At 38.2% G+C, this 27,869-nt stretch overlaps 1 protein-coding gene across 1 annotated transcript in view; it reads left to right on the forward strand.

The window, feature by feature from the left end:
- Positions 1–27,869, forward strand: part of ARHGAP15 (Rho GTPase activating protein 15) — a 331,505-nt gene that overhangs the window by 57,621 nt on the left and 246,015 nt on the right. Inside the window, exons 6-9 of the mRNA XM_032190068.1 lie at positions 6,424–6,513; positions 24,746–24,802; positions 24,939–25,062; positions 25,618–25,655. Of these exons, the coding sequence (XP_032045959.1) occupies positions 6,424–6,513; positions 24,746–24,802; positions 24,939–25,062; positions 25,618–25,655 (309 nt within the window). The remainder of the gene's footprint in view (positions 1–6,423; positions 6,514–24,745; positions 24,803–24,938; positions 25,063–25,617; positions 25,656–27,869) is intronic.

Raw genomic sequence — 27,869 nt, forward strand, 5'->3', positions numbered from 1 at the left:
AGTCAGCTTCTTTGCAACTTTTACTTCAGTATAAAAACTTTACTGTTAAAATAAGGCAAGTTCCAGCTGAGCTGGCAACCTTCAAAGACTGGAAAGCAGCTAAAGGAAAATGCCTTGATAAACTTTTAATCAGATGTAGGGTATGAGAAGAAATAGGACTTGGAATGTCCTTTATTAAGAGGTGCATTTTGAGAATAATTGCAAAGTGAGACAAATGGTGAGTGACTATCCAGTAATGCGAAGGTAACACTTTAAATTAAGGTGCCATTTATAAATGCTTTATTCTTATTTATGAAAATGATCACTAAATGCAGCTACTTCCTCAAATAATGTATTATAAAGTATGTTATAAAATGCATTAGTAATAAATGCTTAACAGATGATGCGATGAGAATCTGTTGCAAAGGATATTGTGAGATGTAAATTGTATTAAACCATGTATGTGCATCTTTAATACATGAATTTAAGTTGTTATCTACCATCCTATAAAGTGGCTTATACATTAATAAATAATAATAAATTATTTATAAATGACACCTTAATATAGGGTGTTACCAAAGCAGAAAACACTGTAAGTTAGCAAAGTGATTTTTTATCGTAGTATAAATGTGACATCTACCATATCCCGCTAACCTTCCTGAATATTTCTATGACTCCATCTAATGCAGCTAATGCAATTTCTGTAGCCTGTAGTTACTACAAAGTGAAATTTGCAGTACCTCTTTATTGTGCCCCAAGGAAACACCACTGATCTTAGTCTTCGGAGATGTGACAGCTACATTGCGCAAGCAATAATGGCATGTATCCCTTCAGTGCTAGTTACTGCAGAGTTTGAGCCTATGAACCTGAATGTTGGCAACAAAAGGGGATTTTGGTAAATGTATGACACTGTGGGCAGCAAAGGGACAGGTTTGACAAAGCCCTATTGTGAAAGGCTCTCAAGGCCTGATCAAACCTGCCATATCTCATTGGAGTGATGGGTGGCCACAAAGGTGCTCTCTTTGGCAGAAGTCACAAACAATAAGCTATTTTTTCCATGTCAGGTGATACCCCCCCCCCCTTTTTTTCTGTATGTTCTTGATAAACCAATATTGCTTGCTATAAAATCAGCTTTAAAGAGCACCTTTTCATGCCTTACTTTTTTTTGGAAAGGTGAGGGTTGTAGCAAAGATGAAGGATGAAACAATAAAAATAAATAAAAGATGAAATCTGACACTTTCTGCTTGTGTTGTTGCCAGTACAGCTGGAAAATATTATTTTTCTGAAGCCATGAAAACAGTATAACATGAATTAATATTTTTTTTTCAAAATCATATGTCTTCCTTAAAGTTGAATTGGCTGCTTTGTTTTTTAAGTCTAAAATAGATCTATTAAAGCTAGTCTTACAATTTGGTAGCTGTCTTCTGCTTCTGTCTGCTGGATGGGTGTTGTTGTCATTGAACCAATGTATTTCAGAAATTAATTCATGTTATGCTCAAGTTGCGTTCAAGTAACAAACTCCAGAATATGTTCCTCCTCTGGGCAATGCAAGTTGGAAGCTGCCAAAGGGGCAATTTTGAGGAAATGTTCTTGTCTTTTCAGAAGGCATATAAAAGCAAAGAGCCTAATACAATGACAGAGGAGAAATCGTTACGGTCAAGTTAGACGGAGGAGGAGGAGAGCTCTTGCAAAATGTCTTTGGTACTCATCTGAAGGATATGATGCAATGCAGTTGTGAGCCACTTGGCTCTAATTCATCCAGTGTGGACATGGGCTGCTTAGCCCAGCTCTAGAAGCACCTTGCATATTCAGGTTTTCAACACCAGTAAAAAAGTACACTGCTTTAACTGGGACAAAAACCTTAGCTAATTGAGGAGGACTGCCTGATTGCACTTTCCTCTGGTTGCTACTACCTTTTCTTCTCTCTCTCTCTCTCTCTGCAAGCCCTCACCTACATTCTAGCAGATAAATGTACTGGTGGAAATTCAACACACAGGAGGCTTGATTCTGCTCTGGGACTCCTCCACATGTGCAAAATTCTCAGTAGCTGTTTAAGGATTTAGATATTGAAGTAGACCTGCCTGAACTATTCCAATTCTAAAGATCTCAATTTGTTTAACTCAAAAAGTTAAGATGTGTTGCAAGAAAGGATATTCTGGTAAGTCAGTCCCTTTGCCTGAAGTCTCACTTCATCACTCCATCACCTGTGCCCATGATTGGTGAGATCACTGCCTCTTAGCCCTACTTTTCTATATTTTTATTTATTTATAATTTTTCTTAGAAAAGACTAATTCATATAAATGATACACAAACCTGTTAGTATAGTGACAATGCATCCTGTAGCCTTTCTGGCTTGACCCACGTCTCTTTCTGCCACTCTCGCTATCCCAGTTCTAACACCTACAAGTTTTAGTGTGAGTTTCTTCTGATCAGACCAGACACCAAACTCCAAACCTCTCCTATGGGTACAGTTTAGTGTTAGGAAGAACACAAACATTTATTAATCCTATTTTTTGTTCGTTGTGGGGAAAAAAATAAAGCTTTTCTTTCTAATTCCATGCTAGATCTGAGCACTGGGGATGTGAACTCATTGTTCACTAGGTGAGTCAAATTAAATTTTCTGTCTATTGCATATAACTTATATGCAATGGTAAATAAATTATGAAAAACTTGAAGAAAAAACAGTAGCTAACTATTCGAAATCTCAGAACCCTATTTCCTAAACTGAATTTTCACACAGTTATGTAAAAAAATATATAAATATAAAAGCTAAACTGGCATGTTGATCTCATCTGATAAAGCAAATGCAATGTTTATTTCCTTTGTAAACCATTTAACCAGATATAATTTTGATAGTGGAAGGGAAATAATACAAAAAGGCTTCATTAGAAATCATTTATTTACTGATTTTTCTTTTAGTTTGTTTTGGAAGAAGGGGAACTCAACCATTAATTAATGTAATAGAGGCAATGTTCATTCACTATAGTATGAATTATAACAAAGCATTTTTATTGTTAGCAGGAAAATGATGTGACTTAACAAAAAGATTAATGATCCTTTGTATTATAGAGATATTAATTCATTAATAATTAATTATTAAATGCTGTACATGAAGTGAAAATTTAAAAAAAAAGACAGAATCATTATAAGAGGAAAGATATCTCACAATAAAGGCAATGAGAGGAAAATGAAAGCACATTCTAATTATACCTCTTCTGATGACAGGATAACATTTAGAGGTGACTTAAAATTATATTTACCCAAATCCTTCATAATATTTATACTCAAAGAACTAGTCTATCTGAAAACAGTTTTTGCTGTTCCTTTGTAGAACTGTAGATACCAGACTTTCTCTAACAACAACTTTCCTATTGAATTGCTCAGAAAAGACTGGGATCCATAGCTTTCTTGTGAAGGTAGTGCTAATATCTGGTTTCATTATGAGTAATAGAGATAATGATCATTAACACATGTAGAGGAGAGTCTCAGAATATGTGCTTGTTTACAAATATTGCTGAAAATCAAGTTTGGATCTCACATAGCTAAATTAGTATCTTTTTGCTCCTGCCTTGATCATTCGTGGTCATGCTTTTGATGCATTTTTAGTGCTCATAAGAATGTAACTTGCCTTTTATTTTAAATTAGGGACATTGTGATCTAAACAGATCACAGCCCCACTCTTTCTTACCAGCATTAAATTCTATTACCAGTTGGCCTTTCTGACCAAGAAAAACTAGTCTGTTTATTCCCTGAGATAGTTTATTCAACAGAGGTTATTTTAACCTCAGGTTATTAGCCCATCTGCAAAGTAATTTAGTGAGTGAAAATGCTGCTGAAATCCATATTCATGTTGTGGAAGATTTCATTGCAGCAGACACTTGTATCAATTTACAGCATAACCCCCTCCAACAACACTGATATAACATAATTGCTCTGACTGCAAAACACAAAGCAAGGACGCAGAGTGCTCAGGCTTTCATGCTAACCTTAGCTTCCTCTCCTGCAGTATCTCTGGATAAAGTAAACAATAAGTAGCAGGACTGTGTTGAAGCCAGAACGAATTTCTAGGCATTTTTTCTTGGTTCCCTATGGATTTAAGCAGGGGTCATTAGTCCCCATTGCATGGAGCTCCCTGGGTGCTGAGGAAGGGTACCATACTCAACCAGTACTGAAGGATCTGGATGGTTTTGTATGCAGTTTTCATACTGCATTATATATACTACATCATACCCCTGAGCCTCATAAGGTGTTCACAGACGCCTCCCATCTTATTCTGGGCAGAATTGCTGATTTCACCAAAAGAGAAGTTTTTGAGTTGTTTGCACGTAGCAGAGGTGGGTTTATCTTTCCAAGACCTTGAGGTTGCATCCCATCCTTTCTGGAAAGGGAGATGCACATCCTTACCCTTTTCTTCTGCTTATTGCAGAATCTGAGCAGCAAACCAGCTCCAGATTACAACAGGAAATCAAACTGTGTTTGCACCTGAGTGCACAGAGTCCAACTTCTACTGCTACCTGCAGTTTTATACAATCATTGAAATTAAAGATGTTAAAGTCCTCTACAATTTACCATTCCACCTTCCTGCAAAATTTTCACTGGTGGATGTGCTTTCCATGGCTTTTCTCATGTCAGTGTGAAATGCCTTAGCAGTTTTCCAGAAGAAGACACTCTGTACCCAGTATGCTTCCCTATCAAGAAACTATTTCCAGGTTCTTTGTCTATGTTTTTTCATCCTCTTTTCATCTCATTATGTGTTTCCAAAATGCCTCCACTTTTTCTGTTGATTGAGTAAAGCTGCCTTCTTTATGTTCAAGTATCTGCAGACTCAACCTTATCCTTTTATCATCCTTTTTTTTTTTTTTTTTTTTTTTTTTAAACTTGGCCACTTTTGCCTTCCAAATAGTAATTCGTTAAATTTCATAACACCTTTGTAAAATCAAGTATCGATACTGCAGCTTTGATCTGTTGTTAGAATTCAGAAAGATTAAGCTCTTGTCAGAGACCAGACAGGAAGTCTGAGGCAGAGCTGGGGAAAAAAAAATCCAAACCCTTCTCTTCCAGTGGTTTAGCCACAAGAGCATCTTTCTGCTTTGAATAACGTTTTTGTATTAAAAAAAAAAAATAATGAAAAGGAACAGAAACACGCTGGACTGTCAGTTTGAGAAGAACTGAACCATGGTAGTTTTATGGTTTGGCAAATGGAGGCCATAATTACAACTCCAGTACTGAAAGATGCCAGAAACTATGGCTGCAAATTATTTGACCAGGATTTCTTACTCTGCTTCTTTTATCCTAAATAGATCCTTTTCTATCCAAAAGCACCCTGGAGAGCACACACTTTTTTTGTCCTTTAATAACAGCATCAGAGTTCAGTGAGCAATCTTTGGAAAGCTGATTATTTGCTTAATGATGCACTGGCCACTGTCATTTCTATTAAGTCACCAATACTTTTTTTTTTTTTTTTTTTTTAAGGTAAAATGTCTTAAGAATAATTGAGGAAAAAAAAAAAAAAAAGATGCATCAAGCTGATTAATTACCTTGTGTTGATATTACTCCAAATCTTACTAAAAGGGACTTATTAGTGCTTTACACTGTTAATGGAAGTATTTTTATTATTCTTTGGGATGTGCAGCAACCTAGTCTATGAAGGCTACTTCAGACTACAAGGGCTTTGCCAAAACTGCTGCACAGGCAAAGTCCCTGGAGAAGGAGCTTAGGTGGCAATTGAGGATTATCGTGCTTTACACCACCTCCCAGGAACATAAATGGTACAGGCAAAAAAATCTGCTCTTTGAATTGTTTGCATCCATATGGAGGAGCTGGGGAGACAGAGCAATGTCGCTCAGGGATGCGTGGACTGACATCACGAAGTAGCAAACTATGTGGAGCTAGCCTTAAGTGTTGAGTGCTTTCTGGGTGTCACACATGCCCTCAAAGCTTTCTGGTTTTTTGATTTTTTTTTTTTTAGAGCTGGAAATGATAATACGTTTGGAGAAAGGAGATAGCTTGGCTTACAGATACGATGATGTAGATTCTCATCTAGTTTCTGTCATTTCCAGCTGCATCAATTTCAATTTGCAGTTGGAAAACCCACAAAACATTATCTTGAAACACAGTGGCTTTTCACGAGGTTTTGCAAAGTAAGCAATTAAAAAACTCTGGTCAACGTGTATGCATTTGTGTTTTGATCTACTGTGTATTAGACATTTGTTTTTTTAAGCAAAACATCTAACTATATTTAAAATTATGTATTTAGCATAAGAACTTTATTTCTGAGGTAACACACCTGGGAAGTGGTTATCTAAGAGAATAATGAACTCTTTGGTAATACCAGCAGCTGCACTACAATAATCTTTCACTTGAACTTGATCTATTCTTATTTTATGCGATCTTGTCCACTTGTGGAAAATCAGGTCATATTCATGGTTAATTTTTTCTTTGCAGAAACCAGGATATAAACCTGAGTGTGTGGATTTGTGTGGTGCTCAGATTGAGTGGACCCCAGAGAAATCCAGCAGAAAGAACGTCTTTCAGGTAAGAGGCAACGCATGCATTTCATTGCTCATTTGAGTGTAGAATCTGTTAAGCTAAGAGGTAGGTTTTATTTCCTTAATTTTAATAACTAGAGACTGATATAATACAGCATTTTTCCTACTAATACAGGAGTGTAGCATTTTATCAAGCGTCGGTTTACTATTTTTTCAAGGGAAGGATTTCTGATGACTGAGTCTCCCAAACACTTGAGAACCTGTTGATTTATTGATTAATGCTCTGTATTCAATTTGTTTTTAAAACTTAGTAGGTAATTGCTTTGGGTTCAGGCCTAGAATCTTGACCTAAAGGACTTCCATAAACACAACTTCTTCAAACTGCTTACACAAGCATTGCTCCAACGCAGTGCGGTTACTCTGTTTATTTTTATTGCTGTTCAGGGTGCTCAGACGGTGATGACCCAGGTTCATTTCGGGGAGGGGAGGGGAAGATGGTAAAAGCTTGCCTCTGTCAGGGCCAGCACAGAAAGATGTATGTTTCTCACAGGTCTATTCATTCATGGAAAATAATATTATTTAATTACTACATCTAAGTCCCATTGAATTGAAAGGGAGGATCAAGGCCTTAGATGATGAAAGGATGAGAAGAGTGTTATTGTAAGGTTAACATTCCAGGATCTGGAGGCTGAAAGAGTTTAATGCAACATTTTCAATTTTTGGACATAATCCAGCTCCCATGAATATCAGTAGAAAGAGGGTTTTTTTTGTTTCACTTAAAGTTGCATCAAGCCACATCAACATATTATTCTTTATGAATTGAGTTGTTTCCCAGAATTCTAATGCTAAGATTTTTTTAATAATGTAAACTATGAAGGGAAGAGAGAGACAGAAGCAAACATGCCAGGGTCAAGATATTGTTAGTTATCAGATAGTCCTTTTGCATCACCACCAACTGAAATGTGCTGGAGGAACCAACTGTGCCTGGGTCTGGGGTTTAACCATCACATACAAAACCCCCGAAGGGACTGTACTCAGCTTATCGAGGAGAAACCTATTCAGGTCAACTGGGTGTTACAGAGATTTTTTCAAGGTTTATTTTTCTAGACATCTTTCCAAAGCACATGCAATATTTAGAAATATTCTTCATCTTCAAGATAGACTTACCCCCCACATCCTTCAGGTTGTCTTGAAAGAACACTTGGAGCTTTGTCATTTCCTAGGTATTTTTAAAACAAATATTTTGGTTTTGCTGTCAATCTTCAGCTTTTTTGCTTGCAAAGTGATTAAGTATAACCTTAGCCTTCAATCCTGCAACCCCCTGAGCACACTGACAAGCCTTCTGAGCTTGTAGGGTTTATTTCTCATTTCACAGTAAGCAAAATTTCTGTTTGGAAATGTGTATCAGAGAGGTGATTCACTGAAGCTAATACGTTTCCAATGCAAAGACAAATGAAGCTTTGTTATAGATTTATCAAAACTAGTTGTATGAAGACTTGCAATGTATTTTCTTCTCACTTCTCTTAGTGTGAGGTGGAACTCCACTGAATCAGAATAATGTGAGAAAGGAAACTCATGTACTACTGTTTGAACCCATTAAAACGTGTCTTCATCAAGCCAATAAGTGAGTGGGAGAGACATTAAGAAGTAAAAGCATGGGAGGAAGGACATATGCTAAGACACATTTTGAAAAGGGATGGAGCATTGTTTAGACAGAGAGCTACAAGAAGATTATGCCAGATGGTAAGAGTGAAAGAGGAGAAGGCTTTGGCATCAGTAGTGGTGACATTTTGGGAAAGGAAAGGACTGAAGGAGAGTGGTGCTACACGAGCAGATAGAGTGGGAAGGGGACTAGAGAGTGAGTGAAGATTTATGACATAGTCTGGAGGAAATCCAAGGCGAGTTCGAAAGCAGAGAGGTCAGTTTGTACCTGGGTACTGAATATTGCAGGAAGCACTTCTGATGCTCTGCTTATTCGAAATGGATGGGAATAAGATTGATAATATATGTCAACTTAATCATAGATTTGTTCAGATGAATAGAATGTGGGAGCTGGAATATTTTGATGTTGTTGTTTTTTGTGTGTGCGTGACCTAAATATAGATGCATCGCATTGTGATCTGATTAAATACATTAGCTGACTAACTCTGGAATGATCAGAAATAAGTATGATCATATCTTCAAAGGATGGCAACAAAGCATGGTTGGTGGGTTTTTGTTTCGTTACTTTCTGACCAATAAAACATTAGTTTCTGGTCCAAACAGAGCAATGGTTGCTTTCTGCTAATGTATTGTACTAGGCGTAGATGCAGAATTTTGAGTTGGATTTAGCCTGGGTGCTCAATTTGAGTTCATGAATTATAGATTAGAAATAGAAAATGACTATTGAGATTTTGGTTTGAAGAAAAAGAAGGAAATCTGGAATTTAAAATCTAAGCATATGACAGTTAATGGATGGTAACAAGAAGATGGAGTACAGGAGTATCATAAAGAAAATTAATTGGAAACATGATCGATGCAGGGGGGAAGAAGAAACTGCAAGTAAATGATATTCAGGCAGGAAGATTTGGGTTTCTGGTCTTGATCATGAGGTTTTCAGCAGTGTTAACTCCATTCATTTTAATTGAGCTACTCCCTGTTTAACAGGATAAGTCTGATCTGCCTTTCACACTATCCAATTTGTGCATGCAGTAATTTCTGTTCTTGATGAACATATTAGCTTTTTTTTTTTTTTCTTCAAGTTTTCCTTAATAGTAACCGAAAATATGCATGTCATGAAATATAACCTTCTCATTTTCCTTCATTTATTTTATTGATGATATAGCTAGCACCAAGGAAGAGAACTGGTTAGAAACAGCTTTACAGGATGTGGGGAAACATAGCAGTTTGCTGTGAGATACCGTGCTGTTTGCTCTCACTGACTGAATGACGTGATACACTAGGTCTTCATCAGAGGAGTGGTGAATAAAAGAAGATTTATGTTCAAATCACATGCTTTAAATATTTCTGCTAAGTGCTAGTTTGCTCTTTGGTGTTTAGCCTGAAATTTAAAGCACTGAGGATTAAAAGGATTACAACATAATCTTAAATAATCCTAAGTGTCATTTACAGAGAGATGGTTGTAATAACTAAATAAAACCATGTTAAGGGATGGCAGTGTTGTCAGTCAGCAACTGGAACAGAAACTGCCTATGTCACTCTGGTGTTCTCCTCTTTCCTTTCTTTGGTTTCATTTTATATTGGGTAGGTAGATTTTGATATGAGTTACCAAAGAAGAAAATAACACAATGGGCTACTTTGCAGTCAGTACTAGTGTGGTTACTGAGACATCAGAAACTAGATAAGTTTACAGAATTTCTCAATATTCATTGTTTTCTGCTTCTAGTAAACTTTTCCACTGGAGTTTATTCCTTCCCTTGCTTTACTCATCCTTATGTCTAAATCAAGCAGCTCTTTTAATTTAAAATTCAGCCCAGACGTTGTAGAAGATGTGCTCTTGACCTCTGGCTTTGCAATCCTGGAGCTTCATTAGCACAAAGTCTTGTGGCTGTAGACTATTTTCTTGAAGAGGTTTGGGAAGATTTCTTTTGGGTAATTCAAAAAAGAAAAGGAAAAATTAGAGAGAGGTAAAGAGTGCAATAAAAGGTCATGAGCAGCATACTTGTGAATTCACGAAGCAGCTTTGTTCTCTTAATATCCCTACTCATTTAACTAACAGACATATTTTAGTTTCTTTAGTGATATTTTTTTCCTGTTTACCAAGTTCATGTTTTAGGAATGTTTCATACACAAAGTTTCTGAAGTTTGATGCCCTGGCACTTCCCAGAGGTCTGGTGTGATGTTGGTTTTTATTTCTATAACCTTCAGCCGTCAAGGGCTACTCATTCATGTGCAACTAAGTATTAAAAATGTATTTTACAAGTAGAGAAATCTGTATTTACAGTATACATACAGTATTTCAACAGTGAGACAGCTGAAAGTGCAACTGTACCTGTGTATAATATGAAAGAATTTATCTTGCAGCTGTTTCCTATATAACAACATTTATGGCACAGATCTAGGGTAACTCCCTTGTCCTTGAAGCTACTCCAGCTTTGTCCATGAGCATAATCTGAATTATAAACTATTTTGTTCTACATACCGTGGAATTAGTATAGAATCTGGATGCCTCCCAGAGATGTTTTAAGTCTCCACTTTTTGCCATGGGAGGGATCATTTTCTTTTCCATGATCTCTCAAGAGGAAGCACTGAGAATGTAGGAAGGGCTTTGATTGGTATTGGTATTTGGATTTCTTTTGATGGTTTTAAATGCAAATGCTGCATAGAGGAGGCCAACCTAAGGAAGGCACCTTGCACTTGGATGGATGTGCAGCTTCTGGTGGTCCTCATCAGCAGCTGGAGCCTGTTCCCTAGCCCAAACTTTCCCTGGAGATCTGCCTCCAGAACCTCAGAGTGCTCTTGTCTGCAGCTCCTACAAGAACACACAGTAACCTTTGCTGGCTTTAAATTTAATATGCATTAAACTGATGTTTAGGACTTGCTGCTATCTTACAAAAAGAAAAGTCTGTATAGCATTTTGTCTGCTTCTGGAGGTTACTGCTATGATTGTGTTTAATTTCTGTCACAGGGACCTGAATATATCATTGCCTAATTAAAAGACTTAGCTGCATCACACAGTTATTAGCTGGTATCAGTGAGAGGTTCTTTAAATAGCAAATGTAATCAATTTATAATTAGTTTTAAAAAATCAAAAAACAACAGCCAAAAAATGGTCTTAACCATCATCTTAAATCATGAAGTGTTTGTTTTTATGTAAGGAGTGCAGTATTTTTACTGGGATAACTGGGAGATATGAATGCAGCAATGTGAAATGGCCTCTGTGTTGTGTTTCTAATTCCCTCTTCCTGATGTCTTGACACTGACTTACCTTACTGACCTGCCAAATGCTCGCTAAAATCTAATGGATGGATACAGACAATCTTCTGACCTTTCATATGTCAATTATTTTATGTTATAACCTAAATACAAGAACCATGAATGCATTCTTTTCTTTATTCTTAATGTTTTTCATGAAGAAAGCCACATAATACTTCCTCTGTTTTGGCATAGATGCATCCAAAGCACAGAATCAGAGCTGTGGATAGTGGACACTTTAAACATATACATTTTTACTGATTTCAGGATTCTGGGACCTGATTCTTAATCTACTTTCACAATAGTGTAGCTCTGACATTTCTGGAATTAATTCTGATTTACATCTGTTGAAAAAGAGTCTCTTTATTAATACCCACTAATTGCCATGTTACCCTTTCATTTCTTTTAAGCCAGAAGTTGCAAACGAAACCATGCTTTCTGTAGCTCGTTGCCTTGCTTTCTTAAGGCCCCAAATGTTGTGTATCAAGCAGTTCAGATCACAATCTTTGTTTTTGGAATCCACTGATATGGCATGAAAACTGCTCAGGATCTTATGCAACTAATCACTAGATTAGTTAGATTAGAATAACACTAGAGCTGTTTTTTTCATTGCATTCCCATATCCTTAGTTTTATTGTTAATTAAGAAAAAAAAGTAAGAGAGAACATAACAGCAGAAGAAAAGTATCAGTGATCATAGGGAAAGTTTTGGAGACAGTATAAAATTGCTTATAATATGCGTTGTAAACATTACAGATCTGCCTCATGAAGATTTTAGCATGACATTTCATTTTAAGGTGATAAAGGGGAGAGGCATTTAGAGATACTTGGGAAAGTTTTTTTTTTGTTTTGTTTCCCTTCTCCTAAGAAAAGGGCAGATTTAATGGCAATCAGTTTACCTGACAGTAGCTGTTCCTAAGGAGTTACCCTTGGTTATTAAAAAACATGGAAATTAGAAGCTCTAGCTGAGAGAGAAAAAGATCCTCATCTAGTCCAGGATAAGAAATGGTTTTGAAACTGGGGCATGCACAGAAGTTACGTGATACCTAGTTTCATCCTTGTTTCAGGAGTGCTATGTGAGCAATGATCAGGCTTTAACCATCCTAGGGGAATGAGAGTGCTTGCTTTCTCTCACCAATGCTTCAGTCATTTCATTTCAAGTTCATTTAAAATATATATTTTTTTTTTTTTAAATGAAGGGGGATGTACTTCAGCAGTCCTTTGGTACAAGCAGTGACAACAAAGCTTTTTACCTAATGATGGGAACAGGTAAACTGTAACACCTTGGATTTAATACATATAAAAACAGTAGAAAGAAACTGAAACAAGAGTTTCAGAGAAACATAGGAAACATGAAAACTTATTGTTTTACAATATGGCCCCAAATGTTTCTGCTTTATATTTCAAAAAGGAAAATAGGCAATATTTTCTCAGGGCACGAAGTAGGAAGACTCTGGACTTTGACAACTCCGTGCCTTTAAAGGGTTTAGGAAACCGAGTCTTCAATCTCTACAAAGCAACAGTATGAATGAAACGCCAAGTAGTGCAGCTGTGTACATAAAACTGGCATGTTGAGCAGATAAAATAAAGCAGCTACAAAGCTGTAGCTAAAATTTTTTTTCATTTTTGTGCTTCCTGTCTCTACTTTTGGGTACGACAAAACTTTATTTGGTGTCAGTAAAGGCCTCATCTGTTTTGTGACTGCAACATCAAGACAGGCAATTCTTTGGCTTTCTGCTTCTTATAACTTTTTAAATATATATATATATTTATATAATTAGATAAATTATAATTATATAGATTATATATAATCCTATTCAACAAGTTACTAATAATGTGAAAAAGTTATTCCTATTTAACAAAATAATGAAGGCACTTCTGATATGCGCCCCCCCCCTTTTTTTTTTTTTTTTTTTTTTTTTTTAATATCTGTCTACTTTCAAAAAGATTCAAAATTCTCAATAGAACTTTAGTTGATTAGCAATTTCATATCATTTTAGCTAGATTCTTTTTTTTCCTGATAATTGTGTCGTGTAAAATATGGAAAAAAGTCACTTGAAGTGTAACTTGCACAACTCATGGGAGTCTTGAGAAGGCAATAGAAAATTTGGATCAGGAGAGATCTGTTATCGGTCTGGTGCCTCCCTGCAGTGCTGCAGATCGCCTCTGCCGTGGCACTCACTGAAGGCTGTGAAAAATCCAGGGCGAGCAGCTCCTGCGGCACGGCAGAGCTCAGGTCTCACTCAGACCTGCAGAGCTCCAGAATCAAAGTGGAAAGCAAGCCTGTATTCTGTGAAGATCAGGCTGATTAAAGAAAAAAAAAAAAAGGGGGGGGGGAGAAAAACACATTCTCCAAATCTGACATTATGTGTACATAGCCATGTCTGCCAAAAATGATTATAATAATAGCTCGCTGCACTTTTTTAAGAGGCCGTCTTTTGACGGATGTAAGTGCTGATATGCGAGTGACTGTGAGAGGTACGAGTGTCTGTGTATGCTCATACACATGTGCTTCTTAAGAAATTATGTGAATCACTTAGCTCTTGACAGCTACGCTGCAGCTTTCAGAAGTGCAGATGTTATTTGTCCATCAGAAAAGAAAATATTTATTTCAAGCCACAGGCATTTTCCGTGTTGCAAAAATAAAACGTAACAGCAGTTAATGCTTAATGTGCATGTGCAATAATTTTGTCAGGGCCAGAAGCACTGCTGAGCAGAAGGGCCTGGACAGACAGGCGAGTGCACAAGAAGCACTTTGTGCGCTGGATAACGCCGAACCTTAGGAAAAAAAAAAGCAATCTGCCCAGCTCACCCGCAACCGAAGTGCGGCTGTGGAGTGGCTTATTTTTCTCTCATCCTTCAGCTGGTTTTTTTTTTTTTTTTTTTTTTAATTTTTTTTTCCCCCTCAGCTGAAGAAACACAGTTCGTTTTGTGGCTCACATGCGAGATGGCAGTGGGCTGCAGCCTCTTGCTGCATTATTCATAAACATATTGCTGCCATCTCGTGGGCAGCGCACGAGGCGGCCCGGTGGGCTGTGCGGCCTGGCCTGGCGTCGCATGGCGGGCGGCCTGGAGGGCTGTGCCGTGGGCCAAGGGTGGCCGTGGTGGCTGCCCACCGGTTCCTAGGCACCTTTCTGGGGGGGGGTATTGGTTGGGCTTTTAAGGCTGGGTTTAGCCGGTTGCTACATGAGGTAACGTCTGGTGGAGGAAGGAGGAGCGCTGCCGTAAACCTGCGATCTCTAAATTATGCATGCGGTGGTGGTTTTATGTTTTGAAGCGTGGATTGGTTTCTGGTGGAGAAACGGTGAGCGGCTTCGTGCGGGTTTGTTCGAGGTAAAGCACGTAAGCAGAATTAGTGCTGCAGATACCCTGCTTGGGGAACTTGATAAAGCCCTGATGTGGGGCACCTGGTACCTAACAAAGTGGGGCCAATGCTATTTTCATACACCTGGCAATCAGCAGCCAAGAAGGAGTGCAGAAAGATGTAAAGGGGCCTGGATTTCCTGCTTCTTTAATTCTTCAGGTTTGCTCGATTCTCCTGAGTGAAAATAAATAAACTATTTTAAAAGCATTATGATTTTTGCAGCCTTCTTAATGTAAGTTAAATATTAAAAAAAAAAAAAAAAAGTCTTGATATGTGCCCAAACATTGCACACGTTCCCTTAATTTATCAAACTCTTGAAAAACAAAGAGAAAAATGAATCCTAAATGAACTCACTCAGAGATAATCAAATCTGACTTGTTTACATGTTTGGTGCTGGTATTTCTGTATTCAGCCACTACATTTTTTAAAATCTTGGCTAAGTCACTGTACTCCATTTTAGTGTTTCTCTTTAATGAGTGAGGCAGATATTTAAAGTTGGCTGGGCACAGGGAGCCTTGGCTGTCCTCTCTCTGAAAGGCAGCACCTCGCATTTGTGTACAAAGGGATGCCAGACGATATGGTAGGGATTCACATTTTTGTGGGGGAGTGATTTATATAGCTGACACTCTTTGGGAAGAGGATGGTTTGGGATGTTTCAAGATGTTACATGGACAATGGCAGGCAATTTGAATGCAATGGAAGAGATGTAAATCGTGACCTGCCCTCTCTGTTAGAAAATCTACCTCTCTGTTTTCAGCCCGGTAGTCATTCTTAGGCTGTGATTCAGGGACCACTAATGGGATGGGGAGACTTTTTGAAATGGTAATACAAGTGTAGTCAGCCTGAGAAGACATTTAAGGTAGTTCCCAGATGGTACAAATGAAAAGAAAGCTCAGAAGAACGTTTTTGATAAGGGACCCTCCCTTTTCAAACCTCCTCTTCAAGTTTATGGATTTTAAGGATGCACCTCCAACTGATCCCAGTTATAGGTTTTTTTTATATGTTTTATGAGAGTTTGTTGAAAATTTGAATTTGAATCTAGGGGCTGAATTTCTTGAATTCTTGCATTTTTTAATTAAATATATGTTTGTGTCTGATTCTTTTTCTTTTTTTCCTTTCATTGCTTTTTCTCTGATTTGGGGTGGATAAATTCCTAGGAATTTCATGTAATTACATCTGTAAAACAGGGTGATCCAAGAAGCTCAGAAAATATTTTCTTTGGCAAACAAAGTTGCAAAGAGATGTGGTTTGCTTGCCATTTTGTTTATGGAGAGTACCTAAGTTAAATTATCACGTAATTTTAACACTTAAAATCCCCAGCACTTCAATCATTCTCTCTTTGTTTTGTTCTTCTGATTATAGACAGGATTGCTGCAAATACATTATTAGTTAAAATTTTAACATACTTGAAACCTAGAATGTGTCAAGGGCCTCCTTAAATCAGAGTTTGCAGGTAAACTTTTACAGATTGGGCTTCAGACTAATTTTTCAGGATGAAAACTACCCATTTTTATAAATGAGTATTTGTGTAAGAGCACATTTTAATTTATGAAAGTAGGATCCAATTAGTAAGATTCTCTAAAGTAAGAGAATTATTATTATTTTCTATTATTTGTACATAGTCATCACTAGGTGGAGGCATACTTTACATATTCTATTGAATGTGTCATCTGTTATGGGCTGAGATGAATTGCATTGATACTGCATAGTTCAGTGGAAGGCTTTTAACCTGAGCTGTTGAAATAACCTGTTACCACCAAATGCCAAACTCTCAGATGGACTAAGCAGACCTGTGCTTCAAACACTTCCAGTGCTGAAAAACGATGAAAATTGGGTATTTTTTTTTAATCATGAGCAATGCAGAGCCCAAGATTATCTTGAATCTCTTGAATTAATTTAGAAACAAGCACATAATTCATCCGTGGTAAAGTTAAAATGACACAAAGCAGGTGTCACGGAGCAAGAGACCGGAATAACCAATATTTCTCCATTTTAATACCCCATCTGCAGCACTTACAGAAATGTAGGGTGGCTTCATTTTACTTCTCTTCTTATTTATGGTAGCAACTCCCATTCCCAGCCCAGTATTTTGTCACAGTACAAGGCTACCTGCTATAGACTGTAAATATTAGATTTTCACTGAGGATAACAAGACCTACCCCTACTGAAGCTAAAACACTGACTTCACCCAGACTCTCCAGCTTTACTCCAGGGGTAGATCTGACACAATTGGGCAGGTATATGTAGCACCATACATATGTTTCTCTCTCTGAGCTGACAGGGCAAAGCCTGTGCAAGGTTGTCCTCGTCTAGCAGAGCCCAAGCTGCGTGTTTGAGGGGCTGCGCATGGGAACTCTGGGGTGTGAATGTGGGAGTCAGAGACCAGAGATGTCTCTTCCTCCATGGTTTGAATACTTTATTACGACTCTCAACAACTTATAATATCTGCTGGCTTTTATTGTAGGAGTGACTGGAGAAGAAAAGGTGCACAGATTATAAAGAAAAAGCACAATTTATTCAGAAAATAATCCCTGTCTTTTGGAGTAACACAGATTCTTATTTAGGCATCCTGAGGAGAGGAGGGGGGAAACATATTGAAATGAGAGAGGTGCAAAAATGTGTTTTGGAGAAAGGCATCACGATTGAAGAGAGAAATTTTCTGAGCTTTGTTGCATCTTAGCCCCAGGCTGGCCCGGTGGACGTTGCTGTGGCCTCCAGCTTTGTCACCATCCTTGGGACAGAGTCAGCCACTTACACCCTGGGGAGTGTGCCGCTGTCACCCCTTCCTTTGGGCTGGGAGAACACTGAAATGGAGCTGAAATGTGCCCCCCTCTTTTCTTTATATTTCTTTCCTGTCTTTTTTTTTTTTTTTTTTTTCTCCACTGACTTGGATTTGGAATCACACTTTTAATAATTATATTCACAATTGAAAATAAAATAAACATTTTGTTTAGTGCTCACAGAATTGCCAACCAGTGCGTAAGCAAGGACATCCAGCAATTTATCTGCCTGTAGAAAATAATTATAGCAATATTTTGAAATGCATTGGTTATCGTTTTGTTTTGAAATATAGAATGTAAATCATCAGTTTTGATTCTTCTGTTTTAAATGGCTTTTTTGGAACTAAGGCTCTTGAATAAGAGTCCCTCAAGCCAAGCTGTTACTCCTGGGAAATTCTGTAGTGGTGCTGGTATTTGAAAAATGCACACCTTCTGAGAAAAAGCAGGAAAATTCTGTCAAACAGACTGATGGGAATTCCCAAGTTTGGAAATGCGAGTTCTGCTGGAAAACAATGGCAGAGCAATACGGCTGTGGCTGCAGAAAGGGAGCGTGTTTTCACCATTGCATTACATTTTTTTTTTTTTCATTGTCGTTCTGGAAACAAATATTCTACACAATCAGTAAAAAGTGCAAAGTAAGGAATAAGAGGGAGTAATGTGTATTGGAACATAACATAGGCTTTACCCGTGGAGAAAAGTGTGAAGAAATATGGTAAAACTGAATGTAAACAAAGAAATGGGGAAAGTAAATGTGGGAGTGAGGAACTGTGTACAGGGAGTAGGAAGAATGTAATCCAATACTGGGAGATCAAAGGAAGGGAAGCCAATTTTTTCAAATATTCGGTAATAACTTAAATGTAGCAAGGTAAGGGGTCTGAACAAAGGGTCAGAAGATCACAAATTGGCAAATGGGAAAGGAGAAAAAAGAGAGAGAAAGAGAGGAAAAAAAAATTGTACAATTTTTTATTGTGGGGAGATCAATTATTATCTCCATCTTCTGTTGTCTGAGGACTCTTTTATAATTACCAGCATTATTTCCTCTCCCTCTCCTGCACACACGCTCCGTCTCACCCCCCTCCCAGGCAACACTTCTCCACTCGCGCAGATTTGAGGGGGTAGGAGGATCTCAGGGGTTCTTTGCAAGATGCTCGTTTCCCACCGCAGAGTGTGGCATTGCCAGGACTCTTCAGGGGACTCTCTGCCAGCTATCCTGAAAAGCTTGCAGAGGAGTGGGAGAAGATTTGCATACTGCCCAAGCAGGGCCAGATCTGTACCCCCCCTCTCCGCTGAATAGTGCTTAAATGAGTAAATAATGACACTGAAATCGTTGCAGGTTTTGCAGAGTAGGTGCTGTGATATGTCAGGCTATTAGGGTCTGACCCTTTGTTGTTTTTTTTTCCTCCCCCCCTCCTCAGATGCTCCTTTTTTTATTCAAACCTAGATTGCTTTTCACCTGCATTTTCCCCTCTAATTTTACCTTTCTCTGGTCTTGTTTTCCTTTCTTTTCCCCTCTGTTTAACATTTTTGTATTTTAATAACATATTTTAAGTCATTTTTCTCCTGTTCTCAATGTGATGACAGTATATCCTGATGGAAAGATAATAATGCCCAAGGAGGTTTTCTTTTATGAATTCTGCTGGTGTTACTTTCACATGCACAAATATATCATCTTGATTTCTAGCTCTGGGTCATTTCATTGCTCTTGTATGTCTTGCTACGAGATGTTTCCTGTAATTAAAAGATTAGGTTAAATAGATTATTTGTGCTGCCCTGTCTACATAAATGTTCTGTTTCTGTGCCTCCAGATACTGGCTTTTGTGTTTTAAGGCGATGTTGTGGTACATGGAGTTGCATCATGTCTCCTTTGTCTTTAAGCTGCTGACTTAGTGGTAACAGAAGCAATCAAACGAGACATTTACTGCCGGAGCCTCATAGGGTCAGTGAATTAACAGGTGCCAATAAGTTCTAAAGAAGTGTTTTAATCGTTTTTACAGTATTTAATTAATGGACTTTTTTTGGGGAGTGGTGACTGAGCAGACATAAGGCTGATAAATATTTAATGTTTGTAGCTAGGGAACTTTTTCTCCCTTTCATGTAATTTGAGGTGTTTGCTAATGGAAAACAAACTAAATTGTTGTGTAGCATGCAATCAATGCTAAGCAGCTATTAGACTGCCCAAGGTTTGGATACCTATCAGGAATTTATCTATACATACTGTAATATTCTTGTGTTTATAGTCTGTCTTGTTTAGAGAGCAGTTTGGAGTCAGGGTGCTCGCAGGAGACACAAGCCCACGTGCTACTGACTGCAAAGTGTGCAGGTCAGAGATAGCTTTCACTGAGCATGTCGAGCCTTAATTGAGGTGGTGACGCAAATTCGTCCTGCTCCTCTGAGGTCTGGTGGCAGAGATTTCTTCTCATGGTGAAGAAATGGGTTACACCTGTCTGTCTTGAAGGCAAACCCACAGAGAAGGAGCTGGCCATGCTGCCAAAGCCCTGTAGCCACGTTGAGATAAGCTCAGCCTCTCTTGGGGCTCCTCACCTTGACACAGGACTCCCTAGCACAGCTCAGGGCTGCAGCCAAAAGCCAGCTCACACCTGGCTGGCTGGGGCCACAGACAGAATTAAACCAGGTCCGTATGGAAAAGGTTGTTTATGACTCTGAAATCATTGTAGGTTTATTTCTTATGCTAAAGCTCAATGGTCAGTGATGCCTGCTTCAGCCTGAGATTTAAACTGTGTGATAGGGTCTTACACGTCTAAATGTTCCCCTAAATGGGGACCTGGGCTTTAGCTCTTTAACCATGCGAGTAAAAACTCATCCTTTTAGTCACTGATTCATTTAAATATCTATGTTAATATTTATGGACTATACCAAGTAGCCTCTATGAACGCAATGACTTGACTACTAAGTGCATAGCGGTTTTCTTGGACTGTTGTGACTTCAGTAACTTCAGTTTGTTGGGCTGAACTCTAGAAAAAAGACTCCAGGTCTCAGTGTGCTTGTTGGTCTACGCAGTATTCATGACACTTACTTAAAAAGTAATACTGGTAATGCCATAATTATGCTTAAAACTACTTTTTACTTGCTTCTTATCATAGCCTATTTTCCTTCACTTTAGAGGAACATTTCCATTCCTATTATTTCCCAAATCAAGCGTCCTTACTTTTTATTAAAAACAACAAAAGTGTGTCTGAGCCACATTTGATGTCCTACTATTCCTCACAAAATCTTGTTTTGTTTCCTTAAAAATCAACAAACAAACAAAAAAACTTTTGCTCAATGCCCCTGTCTTAAGGAACAATGTTTGTGGTACAGCCAGCATGGCTCCATTGTTAATCACCAAGCTTTGCAAGGCTTAGTCAATTTGTATAGCAAACTGTATGTTTCCCTCCATTCCTGTTGCTTCCTCTTAGCTAAATAAGCTATCTCAGTCCTGCCTGTCCTCGAACACGAGTGCTAAAGCGTGAAGCTGTCTCCAGAAGCCGGCCGGGTGCTGGATCAGGGCTGGCTGCTCCATGGCTCTGCTCGTCTGCCTTTCATTCGGTCATGCAAGTTTAGAAACACAGCAGCAGTTGAAGAAATGGATTCTATTTGTTGTTTCAGTTTAACAGACCATTGATCCAAAATGTTCAAGTACGCCAGGCTGTTCCACTTGAGCCGCCTTTTACCACTGCTAGTGCAGCAGTAGTCTTGTTATCAGGTTGTATGAATTAATTTTGTCGTACAGCACCAAAAGCTGGAAAATACAGCATTGGCCAGCCAGTGCTTCCACCGACAGCGCGACTGAGTGGCACAGTTCTGCTGTTTTGGAGCATCACTTCTAATTAAAATGGCATGCTATTAGAATAATAAATATGTGTTTATGCAGTGGCCAGGCTTCTTGGCTACTCACAGAATATAACTAAGAGCATTGCATTTATGGTGGCAACATTCTTCTGTGAATCCCTGAGGGAAAAGAGAGAGGGAAAAGATTCAGTGTCTTGCTCACCACATGGAAAGAAACAGAAGGCTTCCTTGCAAGTGGCCAGTTCTACAAGAGTTTGAAAAACCAGCAACTTGTAGAGGAAACTTATGTTATGTAGACATTTGAACACACAGAGACAAATGGAAATAAGGGGACAAGGTGTTTATCATCAAAAAGACTGAGTCTTTCAGAAAGCTATCTTGCACTCCTTCTCACTATTGTTTTAGCTCTGTCTTTTTAAACAGTCTTTCATCTGCTTTTTCCTTGCCCCTCTTCATTCTTCGTTCCTTCACTGTCTGCAAACTTTTTATCAGGAGGATGTGATGTGTCCATTTATTATCTCTGAGGATGGGTTAATACACTAGGTTTGGCTTTAAGTTGTCCACATTTTCTTTCCAGCTCCCTAATATGCAGAGAAGATTGTGCTTGTAATCAGTCAAGGCAAAATAATTGGAAATAGGAATAATAATGTGGCAACGACCGATGTATTTGTTAGCTCGGCTGCAGTGGCTTTGGTTTACCACTTAACTCAGTGAATGTGTATGTCGCATACAGAGAAAGCAGTCGTGTTTGTGAATTTGATGTATGCAAAACTGATAATGCAGTTATTGTAAATGTAGATCATATCTGCTGGTGTAATTAAAAATACACATCTGCTTCTTTGAAAATGACGTTTAGCTGTTGGGTTTCTCATTTTAGTCTTTTAGAGACAACTGTGCCAATCTGAGCAAGTCATACAGTAACTTCGTTTGGACAAACTCTCACTTTGTTACTTTTTGTTCATAAATGCAGTTAACAAGTTCTTTTGTACTTCTTTGAGTGTTAATTGATGTAAACAAAGTCTGCATTTTATCTAATCCCACTGAAGCTTGTTAAAATTAGAGATGTGCCAAATTATTCCAAAGCAGGTTGTAAAGTAAGTGAACCATTAGATCCACTAGCTCACAAATGGCATAGACAATGTGTGTTCTGTTTGTTTCCTTTTCAGGGTCTGTTTATGTCAGAACTTTCAAATCACAGTTTTTTGCATCTTTAATATTGTGTTTAGTTAATCTGTATGGCAGAAGTATAAAACAAGCAGCAGGGCTGAGCGTGACTGAAGCTATTTCTAGAAAAGTCCACATACATACTCCTAATTGAGCATACCTAGAAGGCAGCTCTGTTAATTTTTATATCCAGCATTTTCTTTTCACCGAGATGTCCACTCGTTAGCATTTTCTCTTTGCAGGAATTGTGATTTGCAAAATTAGTTATTACTGCAGGTTTCAAAGTGTTATTTTAGTTATGGCAACCTAATATACAAGGCATTGTGCTAGTCTCAGCTAAATCACCAGGGCATAGAGTTAGCACCAAGGCACCACTTCCATGAAAAACTTAATGGGATTGATACAATTGCATTAAACTTAAAATTGATGGTCCAACCTAATCCATCCTAGCCTCCCCACACCATAAACTGTTCTTAAAATGTTGTTTCTCAGGGCTCTGCAATTCTGCTCGTCCATTCCTTTACCTGCTTCATTGGTTTATATTTTGGAAAATGATTCTCTTCCATCTCCTGGCTACTGTGCAGACTCCAAGAGACTCCAGCTTCTGTGCTGGTCCAGGACAATCTCATTTACCGACATGGTAGAGCTACTCTGCACTATAAATACAGAAGTCTACTTTCCTGGTTGGGGTCCCCTTCCCCGCTTGAATATTAAGTGCTTTTTCTGATGTCTTATAGACAATCATGAAGATAAGGTCAACATGCCTGCTGTGAAGCCTGGAGAACAGCTCTACACTCAACTCTGGGTGGGTGATGAGAGTCTGACAGTAAAGCTCGCTTTACCAGGCTAACTTTATCCATATTCCATATGGATAGCACTGTAGCCAGGACAGACAAGAGGTCGTTATGGATCTCAGAATCAAGAGCTATCAATATCAATCAATTAAGTACTAAGCTCATGTACTATCCTGAGGAAGTGATTTAGCAGCTTGTTTGTGCTGTGTGCTGCACTCCCAATGCAACTCTTCTCGATATCCTTTAAAGCTGTATGTGTTGGCTCGCTCATATTTTCACTGTAGGCTCCTAGGGACAAGGATGATGGATTTCTCCCACGTGTGCATAGTGCCTGAGACTACGAGGTGTACATGGTTAGGGCTTCGTGCTAATACAAATTATAAAAACTTAACCACATGACAAGAAAGCATCTCGCATTTTCAAGTTTTGTTTGAAGTTGAAAAAGGTGACCAGGGAGGAATATTCTATAATTGCACGTTTTACAGCATCTCGCAGCAATTACTGCTAACCAGAAGTTTGATTCTTAAATGCTAAGTGTTCTCTCAGGCAAAGACATTGCATGTATCCAGCAGGGATACTGCTGCCCTCAAGGTGAGGGAAAGGAGATGTACGGAGAAGATGGCTAGTGCTGAGTTTTCCTGGGGCTTGGGAGCTGGCCAGAGGCATGAAAGGCATTCACAGAGGTGTTAAGGTACCCAATTTGAAATCAGATTCATAAATACCTGTATGGACCTAGCTATCAGTGACTTTGCTTTATCTTGATCTATTGGGTTGTTTTCCAAAAATCTTTTATGGACATCTCTTTTACCAGGTAAAGCTCAGATAAGGTGGTGATGCGTATTAGACAAGAAAGATCTGAAAGATCTTTGATATATAGATGCTTCTCTATCTTATCTTTCATAATTTTCTGTGTTTTCTTTTTTTTTTTTTTTTTTTTTCTAGCTGCCAGCACCATAGCATCTAATCTTTCTAGCAAACAGGTGGCTTTTGCAGCATGCTTTACAATCAGTCAGACTTTGGCTCAGTCTAATTTGCTTAATCATATTAATTAATTACTTTTGTAAATGTCAGAAAAGTTCAGCACACATTTTACTTTTTAAAAAGATTTTTGAAGATCTTTCTAGTAAATATGTAACTTTGAAATATCTGAAGTTTTTTTAACTGAAATTCAGAGTGTAGTCACTCAGATTATTCATTACAAGTGAACTATTCCACTTCCTCAGTCTTCTTTCTCTTAGGAAACAGATCACAATGAATTTATTTTGTATTTTATAACAGCTCAATCAGGTGATGCCAAACAATTTGAGCCTATGACCTATACTGAAAGTCACCAAAGTTATTTGGTAGTTGCCGCATGGTGGTGTGCATTCAATGTACTCTTTAATTGGAGAATGAAATATTTGGAGTCCAGGTAAAACCTGTGGCATAGAAATGATTGGCTTTTGCACAAATACCTTTTATTTCTGTGTTCTAGGACTTGCTTGCTGAAGAGTGTTTTTCAAGTGTTGGCAACCCCAAATTCATTTTGCGAGTATGAAATTAAGAAGGTTGTATACCCCCTAGGGTGGAACTCATAGGTGTCATGAGCAATCTTTCCTGGCCAGTGCTATTTGTTAATCAAAATGGTGACAGTAAATTTTTGGTTTAATTCATAATGTTAATGAGAGGTTGAGAACAGCCACAGGACAAAGGTTGATAGCTTTTTGCTGTACTGTTTTTCTGCTTTTGTGCCATATCTGTATTTGGATAATATGAGGTTGTCTAGTAAGAAATCAGGAGAGAGGTCAAAGCGTAGGTGATGCTTTGAGTGGCAGTTGTTCTGAAAATAAAAATGCTGAGGCTGTGCAGAAGTCTGCAGTCAGTGAACTGTAGCAAACCTAGATGAAATGAAGGAAAACAAATGTTCCTACCCCAAGAAACCTTGGGGGAATCACTTGAAATAAAGCCTAATTGACTAACAAATCTACAAATGGTGCCTTTCCTTACATCTGACCATTTTGTGCACTTATCATAATTTCTTTCTGCTAACACGTTTTCTGACTAATGGCATCTGATGCGTTCAGTCTCCACTGCCAGTCTGGGTGTAGACGGCGTGCTCCAGATGTGCGTTGTAAGATCACTGTCCTGCAGCAATAAGTCCTTCTGTTCCCATCTGTAGCAATATTTAACTTTGAACAGGACAGTGCTCATTACTAGCAATTTCTCTTTTCTCCAGCCTGTATGAAAGCCTGAGTCTTTTGAATTTACAATAAATTAGCATGAGAAGCTTAAAAAGATGCATTCTTCATGATATGGTCAGGTCAGTCATCAGCTCTTCTCTTAACTCAAGATCAAGCCAGCAGTGAGAAATAAATGTATATGGATGTATATGGCTGTACACATGTGTAAGTGTAAGTATACGCTTCTTTCTGTCTAATGACATCTCCAGCTGCTGATGCCAGCTTAGCATCAACAATATAAAGGTGTTTTTTGTTTTTTGTTTTTTTTTTTAAATGATTTTCTCACTGTTGTAGCTAGCTCAGATGGCTGGGGCAATTCCTTTATGGGTGTGTATATATATAAAATATATATATAAATATATATATGTATTTGTGCATGTCTTTACAAAGAGTCAGTCCGTGAATGGAGGCCTAGAATTGATAGAGAAATTTCTAGATGGAAGTCCTGTTGCCTAAAACTGTTATTTCATCAAACCTATATGATTTAGAGGAAAACAGTTTTTCTGCGGCACTTGTGTTGAGAAATGTGCTTCTGGTTCAGTGTGGAGTATGTGCTCAATGCCAGTGGTACAGTCCATAGCAGCAAGCTGCAACCAATATATATTCCATATGTTTTTGTCACCGTCAGGTTTAATCCTGCAACACTGATGCTGCCAACTTCGACCCAGTCTTAAAATGTAAACCCTTGAGGTTTTCATTGTTTCATGCATGCTCGTACTGCTGTACTATTTATCAATACTGTTTAAGCTACTAGTTTGAATAGGAACTTCAAATTTCCCAGCTATGCACGGAAGTAGCAGGCATTATATAGACAAAAAGTAGGAAGAAGGGCTTGTTTTAATTGTCTAGGAATTTCTCTCTTTGGTTTTGAGAGATGGCTGTGTGTGGTATTTTTACAATGAAACAAAATGAAGGTTAAACCAGTACTTGGCCTCGTTCACTTCAAAGTTCACTAAATCTCACTAGTCTTTCAGTGAGCTTGGGGTAAATTTAAGCAGAAGAAGGCACATTTTGTATGGATGTGGACCAATTGATGTTTTTTGGCAGAAACAATAGAAAACATATTACACTGTGTTTTTATGTTTGTTTCCTCACACTGTGTGGTTTTGTCTGGTTTCTCTGCAAGCAAGGTTCAAGCTGGCGAGCCACACAGTTTCCTTTTGATTTCTTTGTTGTTCATTTGTTGGAATTTGAGATTGGAAGCAGATACAGTGGATGCAAACCCAAGCGAGCCAAAATGTTTTCAGTCTGCCTGTGCAGCCCTGCCTGAAAGCTCAAGTCATTGAATTTTCTACAGCAGTGATATTAAGCTAATTCTTCCAACTCTCCTGGAATGTATGTTTCCATTAGGATGGATGTATTCACATAAACTAGTTATTTTAATATTCTTCTGAAACGAAATGCAATTACTCACTCAAATTAGCCTTTCAAAATATTGACTAAAGGGGTTATGACATTCTGATCCTTCACAAGAGTATGGTCAAAAACTCGAAGTTTGTCAAGATTCAAGATGTAAGCACATGAAATAGAGTATAAACATAGGTTATGTATACTCCATCTGCATCGATAATATTTTAAAAACTTAATCAGTATAATACTACTTGACAGAATAGCACAAAATAAACTAATATTTTCAGTTCAATTGCATAAAGGCAGTTTAAAAATAGGATTTACCATTTGATCATGCATTATTTTCCTGATGAAAGAACATGTGGAAACTGTAAGAAATGATAATCCAACATAAAATATACAAACGTTACAAATTTTATCCAAATGCTCTAGACAAGCCAATATGGCAACCAGTATAAAATACTCTGCTGCTCACTATCACACTTTCAGGATCAGATCTTAAATATATTTTTTTTATGTTTAAACATTTTTGATGTCTACAGATGAGTCCAGACAGCACTGAGGCACCAGTGCCTTCACATCTGAAGCTGTTGTTCAGCATCTGGCTCCCACCTGCCCACTTAGAGTAATTATTAAGCATCGGAAACTGTTTTGCTCTTCTCCAGACTTCAAAGCCTGGAAGGACAGTCCTTGTGCTCCTTTAAGAGGCTGCCGTGCTCATCACTGGTGTTGTATGACTTGGGGGTTTCTCACAAACTTTCTCCTGTGATCCTGTGTGTCTGCCCCACTTCCCATGCAATGCAGGAGGGAATGGGGGAGCCCTGAGACCAAAAAGTTGCGCACAGAGCGGTAGGAAGCACAGAGAAATTTTGTCCCCTTGTTAAACTTTTATTAAGAAACAAACAAAAAGACCCTCTTTTCATAGAATCATTAAGGCAGGAAAAGCCCTCCAAGATCTTCTGGTCCAACCACCCCCCTAGCACCAATGTCACCCACTAAACCATGTCTCTAAGCACCACGTCCAACCTT

The sequence above is a fragment of the Aythya fuligula genome, chromosome 6 (genome assembly GCF_009819795.1).
Source record: "Aythya fuligula isolate bAytFul2 chromosome 6, bAytFul2.pri, whole genome shotgun sequence".
Taxonomy (NCBI): domain Eukaryota; kingdom Metazoa; phylum Chordata; class Aves; order Anseriformes; family Anatidae; genus Aythya; species Aythya fuligula.